Here is a 13,437-nt window from a genome sequence, read left to right as displayed (position 1 = left end):
GTTTACACCTAGCATCGCAGATATGGGTCAAACAAGACCAACCAGCCAAGTATGACGCCAAGCTTTCACAGTCACACAACAAACAGTTATGAAGCCCTGCCGAGGACTATCTTACAAGCATGCCGGGTAAGCTTGGCTTAGAAGAAGCCTCAACATAAAAATGAAAGAGAAACATCTGCGTTGTCCAGTTGGTGTTTCAGACCATGAGGAGCCCCTGCTCAAGTACACCCGGGAAGGGGCAGATGTTCACTGCGGCCCCGGGCTACAGGAGATGTATAGGCCTGGCCATATGGAGGTAGATGGAGGGATTCAGCTTGTTTCCACAGGCCCACAAAGAGCCCATTCATCAACACGGGGCGAGGAGTGGGGCGTAGCTTGCCCCCTGCCCCATAAATGGACCACACAACAGAACTCTCAAAGGGGAAATCCTGTGTAACTCAAGAGCAAAGAGGTGAACATCTAATAGGAAGGGAGGAGACTTTGAGTCAATCTGCTGTCTTCCTTCTGAAATGTACCTTCTCGTCAGTGACAGCTTTGGGATTGTCTGCCTGTTGCAATGGGTATTTAAAAGGGGACTCAGAAATCTCTTGCCAAAGCGATCTTGCTTGGCATACTGACTAGACATTTAAGTGCGTCAGCAGACCACTAGCAGCTTGCCATCTCTGTGTCCCTGGGCCGTTGTCGCTGACTGAGTACTCCTGACTCCTCCCTCTCTCACCTGTCCTGCTCAGAGCTCCAGGCTCCTATCTTTCCCATCTGCAGCTGTCAGCAGGTCAAAGACGGGGGTGGTAAGAGGAGGGTAAACAGGGTCCTGGCTCAGCAAAGAGGCTTCCACGACAACGCCAACCCCCACCGACCCTTAGTGACATTGTCTGCATCTTTGCCCCCTCAAACAAGAAAGAACAGAATGGAGATACAGACAGCCAGGAGCTGGATTTACTCGTTTCTGCCACAAAGCTCATGATCTTCACAGAGCAATAACTTGAGTCCAGACAGAGCGGAGCTGGCTTTGTGTCAAATTTAAACCATCTATGACGCTCTGTCCTGCCTCGTGACCTACAGTACCTGCAGCGGCACGGTCAAAAAATGCTGAGGCCCAGGAGTGTGATTGCTTACACAGGAAGCTAGTATAGGCTTGAGTGATCTTAAAAACATAAAGCTTGGATTTGGTGTACTTTGTAAAGAAACAAAAAGGGCAGCGTCACGGGTTCCAAAGTTTTCAGATAATAATTTCAATGTTCCTGTGGAGAAATACTGTACAGTCAGAATCACAAGCTAGTCTGATGTTAGGCTCTGTATTAGCAGCAAAGGCAACTAAATTTTTAAGCTCACACTTTTCAGTTCTCCTGACCCATGAAACTTGTAGTTGTCCAGCATCTACAGAGAAAATCAACTGAATTTTTACTTGTGGAACCCAACATGCCTCTTGACTACCAGGTATAGGAAACTAGCTTCTACTTAATGAGGTGTGTCTATCCGGTCAGCCTCGATATAGAGAGTGGCCCCTCTGATCCCCATCGTATGTCTAAGCTACTATCATTTGTCGCTGCCTGTGCCTAGTGTCAAATGCCAAAGGACATGGACCCGGTGTCATTGTGCAAAGGTAATAAATAACACACATCCAATGCCCCCGGTGACAGGGATACAAAATGTGCTGTGGTGGTGTTTAAATTTAGATGCATGCTAGAGGTGGAGAAGCTCAATACTGTATTGCATTGCCACGTCAGCCGAGACTGGAATGGCCACTCAACCAGGCCCAGGTACAGAGAGGCTTACAGTAATTTACATGAATGAGCCAGTGAGGAGAGTCCAACCAGGGCTACAACTAATGATATCCATTGCCCTTTTCCGGAGCCACAGGTGACATTTTCAAATCAATTTTTTTGTCCAACACAGTCCAAGACTCAAAGGTTTTTTTTCAGTCGTTCGCAGAGAAAGCTCCTGATGTGCTTGATGATGTTCAACTGAGAGGGTCACTTCCCAGATATTTAGAGGTTGTTATGTCAAACTCTGCTAAACTGAATCAAATGGTAGCGGAAAATGGAAATACTCAAATAAAGTAAAAGTAGCACAAAACTGTACTTAAATAGTAAGAACATAGTGTTTAGTTGCATTCTATTACTAGCTAATTCCACATTTTGGCAGTAAGATCTTTATTTTCATTGCAAATTTGTATAGGTTTTGTTATTATTAATCCATATTGGCCCAGAAAAAAAAACATATCAGTTGATACTTATTGCAGAGCCTAAGAAACCAAGAATTGTATTTAGTGTGTGGAATGATGTTTCTATATAATCATTTCTGGGTAGTTAGTTGTGGCTTTAAGTATACGTAGACATCCTGTGTCTGCATTTACAGTTTTTCCTTTCTAATTTCATATTTTTCTTTCTTTCTCATTCATTTTTCTGCACAGAGTTCCTGCTTTCACAAAATGAAAAATCAGTAACTGTGAAATTGAAACACGTTGCTCAAGCTACAGTGCTAGTCTCCGAAACCATTAACTCGTGAGGAAGGCTAGCTGCAAACAAAAGAAAAAAAGCCAAATGACGTCAGTGATGAAAATACTAATACAGTTTGAGAGTACAGCAGTTTCCAAGTGCTGCATTAATTCACCATGGCATCGGCTCTGAGGAACAAATTCAAGGTGACCTGGACTAGGACATCTCTCCAAATTGCTTCATTGCAGAATCATTTTAATTTTCTGTGTGTAGCCCTGCATCCAGACAGAGGGGGTGAGTTATGAGCCTGCTGACCTGATGACAAAGCACGACCACTTCCTGATGGCACGGTCAATAAACAGACAGGGTCGAAAAAAAGATGGTCTCATCAGGCTACCGCCGTCACTGCGTGATGCTCTTCACTTGAATGGCCGGGTTGTTAAACAGATGACAAGGTTAAATATTGGAATATGCACCGCAAACATGTTTTCACAGAGTACCAACATGAGGAAGAGGCACAATCAAAGCTGTAGCGTAACAATAAATAGAAATATTGTAAACTAGTTCTAGAAAATTTGCTTTGTCAATTGCTTTGGTAGTTGTGTCGATCAAAATAAAATGAGTCTACTAATGGTGACTACTTGTTGAGGTTTTTTGTGTTTTCATGGTTTAATTAGATAGAACTGCTTAAGAGCGACAAGAAATGGGATGACAGAGAGGGGGATGACACGCAGCAAAGGGCCACGGGTCAGATTTAAACCCTGGGCGGCTGCAGCAAGGACACAGCCTCTGTTCATGAGGGGAATGCTCTACGTACCAGGGCGTCCAATCAAAGTCATTCTTTAACTAAAAATACTACATATTTTCTGGTTACAGTCTAGTAAAAACAAGACGAAAACAAATAATTAATAATATCTTAGGCTCTGGTTACTTGTGATGGGCATTTTTAATGTATTTTTTCTGTTTCATGCAAAGTTAAGAATCCTGCCAGGTTTAAAAGTAAACCATCCACAGGGGGCTTTATCAAGTAAGCAAAGCAGGCTCAAGTTTAGGCTCACTCTTGAGATGTTTAAGTTCACGTACAAAGGTTTGGACAGCCATGTTTAGGTGCACCTTCCATACCGGGGGTTAGGTCAGGGTATGGTCATGGGTAGATTTGTGTCTCCACTTTTTACCTACAGAATTTCAGTTTCTAAAAAAAACAGTTTCTTGGATTCACTAGTTTTGGAAAAAAACATCCATTATGGGCGCGCAGATGGTTGAGTGGTTACAGCGCATGCCATAAACGCAGCCGACCCCGGTACGATTCCGGCCAGAGGTCCTTTGCTGCATGTCACATCCCCCTCTCTCTTCTGTATTTCCTATCTGTCTACTGCTTAATAAAGGTGTCTATGCCAGAAAAAATCTTAAAAAAAAAAAAAAAGACATCCATTAGTTATGGCTGCACAATTCATTAAAATATCATCAAAATTGCAATATGATCAAGCGCAAAATCTTAACTAGAAAAAAAAGCTACAATCTTTTGATAAAGTAAGAACGTGTATTAAAAAGAGGTACTGTTGTGCTGCAGGGAGGCTCTTGCCATCAAATCTTGTTCTACAGATGTTGACGACTCCAAGAGATGTCAGAGAATCATGATTTTAAAAGTTTTTTTCAAGGGAAACGAAAATTGTGATACAAATATCATCATTTCCACTAATCCTGAATCATATGACAAACAAAATATCTGTAATAACAACAGGGGCGGTTCTGGGGGGGGGGGGGCAAACAGGGGCCAGTGCCCTCGTAACTCTGAGTCTGGACCCCCCTGTGGCCCCCCCGACAGGGAGTCTGCATCAATAATACAATGACAGATTTCTTGCAATGATTTTGTTTTGAAGGGAAAGGCAGAAATAAAGTGTCTCAGCAGTTTAATACCCAATAAAAATTGCTGAAATTGTAAACACTGTTTTGTCTGAATGAGGGATTTATCCTTTTTTACGGGTTGTATGTGCCCCCTAACAAAAAAGCTGGCCCCAACCTGGCCCCCCTATTAAAACTGGTCTAGAACCACCACTGAATAACAATATGATTTTTTTTCTACATCATCGTGCAGCACTAATAGTAGTTGTAGGTTAGATTGTATTTGTTCCTTTAAGTTTGCCCTTTTTAACACTGTAAGTGGTTGAACTTCAGCACATACTGCATACACACAAAACGTTTATACCCCTCATCATCTATCACTCTCCTGAACTTTTGGGTGTTTTCCATAAAATGTCCTATATCAAAAAAGTGACCACTCTTAACAAAGCTCTTACACCAGCGTTTGTCAGAGGGATACGAATAGGCAGTGCAGGTCAGGTGAAAACATGTTTATTAACGATGTCCTGCAGGTGGACCGCTGTCATTCAGCACTATCGAGGCTGTGATGGAGCATGAAACCTTCATATAAACTGTGTCAACTCGTCCCTTTATGCTTTATTTATTCATTCCAGGAGGTAGCCAGCCGTATTAATACTACATTAGCAGTAAGGCGACAATAAGTCAAATTATTTGCTTTATATTTGTGATGAAATCACAGAGCACAGCTGATGGCTAAAAGCCCGAGAAGCTTGATATTGTTGCCTACGTCTTTTGTTTGTTTACGTGCAGCTAGTAAGATTTAGGAGAAGACGGACAGCCTAACACAGCTGGGAAGTGTTTTAAAACACGACGCGAGAGCCACATGTGTTTGTTTCTGTGTCGGTGCGTGTCTATTTTTCACAGTTTGAAGCAGAAACACCGTGGTGCTCGTGGATGTGTGCTCCTCTCTGGACTCTCTCCAGCAGGCAGGTGTGAGTACTCACAGCGTGTGGCCGCAGACGTTCACCATCAGCTTCAGCGACGGGTTCCTGTATTTGGTCGTTTTGCATCTCGGACAGCCCTGGTCGTCCATTTTTTTTTGTCTGCGCAACACAAAATGCAAAGCCTGAGAGGAATGTCAACAACTAGCAGCTCTCCTGTCACTTTTTCAGGCGGCGAACCGCTGCGTCACACAGAATGCGGTCCGACGAGAAACGCCACTAATAAGAGCAGTTCCTACTTAATGATAACCCTCCGACAGCAGCGGTGGTGGCACTGTGGTGCAGGCGCACCCAGGGGTCCTTGAGGAGTCTCGGGGGGTCTGGGGTAGAAAAAAAAAGCTGAGTAGTTTATTTTCACTGATCCATACAAAGGCTGTATTTAGAGAGGGGCTGTATAGAATGGTTGTTTTGATTATAGGTTCCACTGTCTCCTCTCTGCAGTACCTCTATAGATACCCTCATGTATTCCATGATCTAATGTGAGCCTGAACTGAAACATATTTAAAAGCAAAAACCTCCACAGATGTTGTTCCCCAGGGCTTCTGACATCATATATTTTCTGGCTGGATGTGGAAATAACTCACCAGGGATGATGTATATATAATGTGGTTTATTATCTTAAAACACTCTTAAAGTGTATTATAGTGATACAACACTAATACTAGCTGCAGGGCAGGTTGGTCTTCATTTAAATCCAGAGGTCATAGCTCTGGAAATATATATTCTATTACAGCCCAAAAGCCAAAAAGTCTAGTCTATGTGTCATATTGATTTATTGAGTATGTATAAATGTCGGACTGATCAGACAGAAAGGTGGTCCGCTGAGTCTGAGTCCAGTGGCACATTAAACTGGAAATCATTTCAAAAATGACCAATTGCTCAGTTTTTTCAAGTTAAGTTTTGAAGGTATTAAAATCTTTTTTATTTTAAATTATATTCATGGACGACAGTTAAGTTGATTTTGGAGCCCAAGAAACGTGAAAGGTGCAAAATAAAAGAAGAGTTTTACATTCTGGAGGACATGAATGTCACAGCACACATAATTTATGAAGTAAAGTAAATCACATATTCTCTGTTTATGGATGTGACACTGCTAAATTGGATAATGAGGTGTTTGTTGTGGCTTAATTCAATGGGAATGGGACTTGTGACAGAGAAACTCAGCACACTTGAATATATCCGACAAATCCAGTCTTATTCTCAACTTGATCTAAATTTGAAATAGTAAAAAAAAAAAAAAATCATTTCAGATGAGACATTACTCCTTTTTGATCTCCAAACATCCATATGAGAATAAAACTGCTTTTAAGTGTTCACATAAAGCTAAGTCAGCTCCTGACAATACGGACAACAAGGATATCCCGTTCCCACGGATCCCAGAAGCACTCACCTTGCACAGGTGAGCTACGGGAATATACTGGAGGTTATATGAGTGACAGCTGGAAACCAAACATTCGTGTCTGAAATCCCGCTCGCTCCTCCCTGTTGGGGCCCTCGGCGGCCAATAGCGTGGCTCTCCTGCAGATAGACCCCAGTGTGTCTCCTTCCAGCTCCAGTCCCCGCAGAGTAAAAGTCACGTTGGAAGGAAAAGGGGAGAGAGATATCTACTTACAGCTGCTGTCAGATATCCGATCGCATTCGCATGGCGAGGAGGTAACCTGATCGAGCTGGGAGGAGTGACTTTACCAGGGAAGGCTTGAACAAAAAAAATGTCTTCTTCTTCTGCCGGAGAAGTCACAACAGCAAATGACATCAAGAGGGAAAATGTGAAGGAGGTGGATACGCGGGAGTGCATCAAGCTTGTGGCGCTGGACGCGGCGGAGTTGTCCATGGAGCGCACGACTCCCAACACCGACGCGGTGCGCACGGAGCTGCTGGTGAGCGCCGCTTCCTCTCTGGCTTTCTCCCCGGAGCAAGTGGCTTGTGTCTGCGAGGCTTTGCAGCAGGGAGGCAATGTGGACCGGCTGGCCAGGTTCCTGTGGTCCCTGCCACAGAGTGACCTGCTCCGCGGCAACGAAAGCATCCTGAAAGCCCAAGCCCTCGTCGCTTTCCACCAGGCGAGGTACCAGGAGCTGTACAGTATTTTGGAGAACCACAGCTTCAGTCCGTCCAACCACACCTTTCTGCAAGATCTGTGGTACAAGGCCCGGTACACCGAGGCGGAGAAGGCGCGGGGGAGACCCCTGGGCGCCGTGGACAAGTACAGGATCCGGAGAAAGTACCCTCTCCCCAGGACTATCTGGGACGGCGAGGAGACTGTGTATTGTTTCAAGGAGAGGTCCCGGAACGCGCTGAAGGATCTGTATAACCAGAATCGGTACCCGTCTCCTGCCGAGAAAAGAAATCTCGCCAAGATCACAGGACTCTCCTTGACCCAGGTCAGCAACTGGTTCAAAAACAGGAGACAGAGAGACAGAAATCCGTCCGAGGCACAATCAAAAAGGTGAGGCAAGAAAAAGAACAAGGCACAGACTATTTCAATCAAAGAAGTCGTGTTAATTAAATTGTGAGAATATCTCTGTGCGTAAAAGGCGCGTTAAGATAGACCCGGGCTAATTTTAACAAAGTATTTGGAAGCTTATAACAAGGAAGGGCGCCTGTAGTTTATAACACTCAGTGACTGACAATACTCAGTGTTTTTCATAAACTCCCGTCGGACTCACTTGGCAATATAAATCATCAACTGTAGGTGATTAAGAAACAAAATAAAGTACGCGTAAAAGGGTTTGGAGCACGCTTTTAATGTTTTGAAATATGAAGCTGTTGCCATTCAGATCCGGTTTCAAGTGCGTTGGTGCTAAGGGGCATGGAAACCATAAGCAACAAAATAACATAGTAGCTAACCCCACACACACGCACACAGTAGTTTGACTGTCAGACGCGAAGAGCTGGTGACTTTAATGGAACAATTAACAAGGTGACTTGAAAAGTTACTTTAATTTCTTCTTATCTGCTTGTGGTGCACGGACACACACACACACACACGAGCGCGCGCACGTGCCCCCTAGGCCAGCACATAAATCATTTTCATTATCACTTTTTTTTCCTTCCCACTCAGACCAAAAAGGACCTCAGAGCCTCCATCGGGTCGTGCGTTTCATTTCATAATCCTGCACAAACAGACAGAAGTGAAGCTTCTTTCATGTTTCTCTCTCTGTGAACAAAGCTGACGCACACCTGGTGGAGGTGACCCCTCTCTCTCTCTCTCTCTCTCTCTCTCTCTCTCTCACACACACACACACACACACGCATACACGTGTTACTATAGACTGCCTTGAAGTCGCAACTGAAATTATTCAGAAAACAACTTTTAAAAGTTGAAGATATTTTGATATTTCGAACAAATAGTCTCATATTTTGTATCAGCACGTATCTTTGTCTATATTCTTTCCTGGAAGTGGGAGGTAAGACGTTTTCAGTGTACGTGTGTGTGTGTGTGTGTGTGCTTGGGAGGCTGCAGCTGTTTGAATCAATCTTTAAAAAAAAAAAAAAAGAAAGAGCAGCTTATAAATAAACAGCACGAGCCATATCGTTTTAAAGACTTAATGAAAAGAAAAACTAAAAAAGAAGACAAAAGGGAGTTTGAATTCCGACAGCATGTTAAATTGTGGATAAGAAATTCAAACAAATACCCTCACCCATTTGTTTTGTTACGCCACCAGTGCTGGCACTTTGTCACGCTAGAATTTATTGCGGCAAATGGTTGCACGGTTGTTGACGTTGGTCGGTTGTTGTCAGCGCAGCTCTCCATGAGGTAAGAGAGGGCTGCACAGTCACAAACACAGCCTGCTCTTCAAAGCAGCGTAATAACACAGCAGCAAATGTGACTGTCTGCTCTGTCTTCAATACAGGAGAGATGTGGGCAGAAAGGGAAAAAAACCAAAAAACATTTGTATTTGTTTATTGAATTCATATTGTAAAGGTACCTTTTTTTTGCCCAAACAAAATCACACAAAAATGGGGGAAAAATACTTACATACTTATATTTATATTTTGTTTCATTTCTCATTCGCAATGTGGCTTGAAATCACCTTACACAATAATTAACTACAAAATATGCATTTTTTATGTTTCATTAGTCATTTATTCTGTCTTTTTCCCACAGTGAATCTGATGGAAACCACAGCACAGAAGATGAGTCCAGCAAAGGCCAGGAGGAGTTGTCCCCTCGGCCTCTCTCTAACTCCTCAGATGGGGTGATCACCCATGGGGCCCTTCCCATTCAGACAGGGTCTATGGACAGTGGGGTGGTCATCCAGCAGATCGGGGACATCAAGCTGCCCCCTGGATCCAGCAGTGGCGGTCTCTACAATGGCAGCCTTGTGACCAGTAACACCTCCTCCACTGTGTTTCACAACGGTGGCTCGTCTTACCTCCACACACCTGGAAACATCCTCTTCAACGGGCTCAATCTGGGCATCCAGCCCCTGGCCTTCAATCCTCTGAGGTCGTCTGGAGGGGTGCTGCTTGGAGGGTCAGGAGTGGACATGCAGATGCAGACAGGTCACGAGAAAGGACTGGGCAGTTCTGCTGAGGACTCGGCCCTGCAGTACGCCTCCTACGCAGGCTGTGTGAACGGATCGGAGGTGAAGCTGGAGGGGGTTCACACCATGGCCGCCCAGAACGGGGGCTCCTCCGTGCTCACGTTCAGCTCCCCGTCAGGTGCGCTGCAGCTGGGAGGCTACAGCCTGGTCCAGGTACCGAGTGGAGTCCCCGACAGTGATGGCAGCTCATTACTCAACAGCGATGTGGGTCTTCCTCCACTGCAGCTCTCATCTGCCTCATCTTCCTCAGCAATCACACAAGGTTGGTTCAGGTCATTTAAACTAATCTGATCAAGGCTTGGCCAATACTGTATAGAAATGGAGATTTGGAGGTAATCATTGCTCATTTCGCCCCTTTCTAAAGGCAAAATTAGTAAAAACAAAGTGTAGACCTAATCAACAATAATCCCTCTTAATCACCCAATACAAGTGTGTGGGGCTGTTGGCGTCTCTGAGCGTCCACTTCTGGGCAGAGGGCGTGTGTTCCAAATCCTGCTGATTTTGCCTTTAAGCAGTCAAGTCGATCCATTAAAGTTTTTCTATGGAGCTGCAATGAAGAGCAGGGACAGACTTAATTAAGATATATCAGTGTATTAGAATAACAATTCTCCAGACTTATTCTACTCCACTATTATAACAAACTATAAATGTTTTATTCTCAAATGTATCTCTCAAGCTGTGGTGCCCTTTGCCCTCTGAATGTTCCAGTGCAGTGCTACGTGTCCGTGGTTTGTCAACAGGTCTCTACTACGTCATCCCAATATATCTGAGCCGCTTCATTCTTGGCTTGTCTGTATTTGGGACGTAGCCCAAATGGCTGATACTACACATAACACGGAGCAGAGGAAACAGGGAAGGGCCACACACACATGCACACACACACATAGAAGAGGTGGTCCTTTGAAAACCCTAGAGATGAATAAAAACAAGTTCTGAAGTCACCATCACTCATCATCATTGCGCTCTTGATGTGCAGAGCAGGGAGGAGGGGAAATATGTTTCAGACAATCAGAGGCCATGAAACGCACTAACAGGGAACCAGCCACTGCAGCAGTTAGTTTGACATGAAGCAGAGAATCTACACCGGGATGAATAATAAGGAAAAACAGAAAATTGCAGCTTGCTGTTGAGTCCTGGCAGACTTTTACATTCGCTCTCTGGGGCACCAAAGGGTTGAACTTAAAAAGCACAGAGTGTGTGAGACACACAACAGCAGCTTTCGGCCAAGCCCTGCTGAACATGAAACATATAATAGTGTAAGGAATGAGAAGGGGAGGAGTGGGATCTCCTCAGACTAGTAGAGGTGTAGATATTGTATTGACTGATCCATTTCTGTGCCACCACAGGTACCATGCCTCTGAACAATGTAGCAGTGACTTCCTCCAGTGACGAGTCCTTCCAGCAGCATGACAAGCTGACCATGACGTCCCTGCACCACAGCACAGTCCTTTACAACATGAGCAACGCTGGCCAGCCGTCCATCAAGAAGGAGCCTCTGGAGGGAGGTGTCTACTCCTCGTACCACCACGGGCTCCACCTGGACCACAGTGGCCAGCTCAGCTACACCACCCCCAACTCAGAAGAGGTCCCATCCAGCCAAGGTCCCGCATCAACCACCGACGTCTCCGCCGTCAGCTCGTCCAGCCCCGAGCCAGAGGTCTACACCACCCTCACAGTCAGCACGCCCCTGATGGCGCAAACGGACCCCAGCAGCCACCACCTCCAGCCCACAGAGTATCTCAGGGGCCACGAGGTGGCCCGGGGGCCCTCGCACCTGATGGGCTCCAGCATGAACAACAACTACATGAACCTTTCAGAGAACAAGGTGGGCTCAGGGGGTGTGAGCGAGATGGTGCGGGCAATGTGTGGCGAGATGGAGGCCGTGGAGGGGAAGGAGCTAGCCAAACTACAGACAGTGCAGATGGAGGAGGACATGGCTGACCTTTAACCTCAAACCTCCCTCCTTGCAGAAGCACTCATGTCCGCCCCAAAGCAGTGATATGGTGAATCTTTTTACTTTAGTGTGCGCGTGTGTGTGTGTGGTTTTTTTTTACCATTCATTTCCTTTTAAATGTTAAATTATTTGTAGTTCATTTGACTTTTACAATGCACTCTAGTCAGAGAGGAGCCCTGTGGGTGGGCATTATCAGTTTGTCTTTAAACTAAATAAAAGTCTATGACATGTTTTAAAAGCCCCGTTCGTTAGAAGGAACGTTACGACTGTTACAGGCTCACAGAAGAAGTCGCTGTGTGAGTCGGAGCCGTGTTTAAATGTGCATTTTTATAGACAACACCTGCTACTTCCTGTTGAGCGGATTTGATCCGTGGGAGCAGGTGCTGGAATGCCTCGAGTCATGTGACCAGGATGTTCCTCCAAAACTAAATGCGTCATCTGGGTCAAACCAAAAAGGTCATTCAGTAGGGGGAAGAGGGAGAGAGCCTCTATGAAAATGGTCGGTTAAAGAGCGACAGCTTACACACATACGGAGAGTAGGTCGTTTAACACACAAAGCTGCTGTTTTAGGAAAAAGTGTCCTTCAGTAATCACTTTAAATTCTCTGAATGCCTCTCAAGTCACTGCAAAACCCTGCTTTTGTGCTTTATATCACACCAAATGGAGTGGAGTGTGGAAAACGGGACTAGAGTCAAGATGAATGTGCCTTCCTGCTACTTAAAATACACAATGGCATCGATCTGTTCTGGCATTTGCACTACCATAACGACATTACAATGTTTGAAACAGCCTTCATGTTGGGGGGTTTGTCATGTGTGACACACCTCAACAAATGCAGACTATTTCAGTGATGACTCAAGTTTCAAGCCTCATCATCAACCTGTGAGACCGAGACATGAATGATGACCAAGAGGTCACGCTGTCGGCCTCACATGTTGTCCATCATATGTTGTTTATAATGCTGCAACCCATTGTATGTTAACTAGATGTGATGATGCTTTACTATATCCTGTTTCATTATGATGTGTCTCCAGATGTCAGTAATCATGAATGATATTTTTCTATAAAGGGATTGTCATAATTTCTCTTTTGCATGGCCTCATAATGTTTTGGACACTAGTGCCTTTTACCTTTGTTTTGTGAATAACACTGAAAGTGAAGCCCGGTCGTAGCTTTCGCCTCGGTGTGCAGGCAGTGACATTGCAGTTTCAGAGATTTACCACCGCTGCCGTCACCGGCACATTTGCTGGGTGTCAGTGGAGGGAAAAGACAAGAGAATGTGGAGCCCATTTGTCAAGTGTGTCCAGTGCGTTTCACAACAGGAGCCTAATTCCTCGCTGTCATACATGACTTTAATAGCACATTTCAGCCTCACAGTCAACTCTCACCACGCTCATCTATCAGTGCTTCACACGTCTTGATACGAGTGGACTCTTTACTTTTGTCAGGATTCATGACACAATCCCATCAATTTGAATGGACACTTCATTGAAAGTATTCTCAGTGCTTTAATGTCATATACCAAAAATGAGTCGTGGGCAAATAGCAGAACTGACGGTCATTTGTTTTTTGTTTTTGTATCTTAGTTTGAATTATATGTTTGTTATCTGAAATTATGTGAATGTATTTTTCTAAATCTCCATACTGCAATAAAAGTTTATATTTATAAAAACATAAAA

The 13,437-nt window shown here is 44.6% G+C and overlaps 2 protein-coding genes across 2 annotated transcripts in view; one reads left to right on the top strand and one right to left on the bottom strand.

Annotated features, from left to right (window-relative positions):
- mnat1 (MNAT1 component of CDK activating kinase) overlaps window positions 1-5,479 on the bottom strand; it is a 34,355-nt gene extending 28,876 nt beyond the window's left edge. Inside the window, exon 1 of the mRNA XM_030391404.1 lies at window positions 5,264-5,479. Within this exon, the coding sequence (XP_030247264.1) occupies window positions 5,264-5,352 (89 nt within the window). The 5' untranslated portion in view covers window positions 5,353-5,479. The remainder of the gene's footprint in view (window positions 1-5,263) is intronic.
- A 1,330-nt stretch (window positions 5,480-6,809) lies between these two features.
- six4a (SIX homeobox 4a) lies at window positions 6,810-13,437 on the top strand. Its single transcript, XM_030391397.1, has 3 exons — window positions 6,810-7,703; window positions 9,366-10,066; window positions 11,151-13,437. The coding sequence occupies exons 1-3, from the start codon at window positions 6,970-6,972 to the stop codon at window positions 11,750-11,752; spliced, it is 2,037 nt and encodes a 678-aa protein (XP_030247257.1). The 5' UTR covers window positions 6,810-6,969; the 3' UTR covers window positions 11,753-13,437.

The sequence above is a fragment of the Sparus aurata genome, chromosome 16 (genome assembly GCF_900880675.1).
Source record: "Sparus aurata chromosome 16, fSpaAur1.1, whole genome shotgun sequence".
Taxonomy (NCBI): domain Eukaryota; kingdom Metazoa; phylum Chordata; class Actinopteri; order Spariformes; family Sparidae; genus Sparus; species Sparus aurata.
Note: the sequence above shows the minus strand (reverse complement) of the source record. Positions and strands in the feature narration are given on the sequence as shown.

Excerpts from the sequence above, each read along its gene's own strand:
- six4a (XM_030391397.1), top strand. The coding sequence starts at position 6,970 with ATGTCTTCTTCTTCTGCCGGAGAAGTCACAACAGCAAATGACATCAAG. Across the intron at positions 7,704-9,365 it reads TCCGAGGCACAATCAAAAAG|TGAATCTGATGGAAACCACA; the intron begins GTGAGGCAAGAA and ends TTTTTCCCACAG. Across the intron at positions 10,067-11,150 it reads TTCCTCAGCAATCACACAAG|GTACCATGCCTCTGAACAAT; the intron begins GTTGGTTCAGGT and ends GTGCCACCACAG.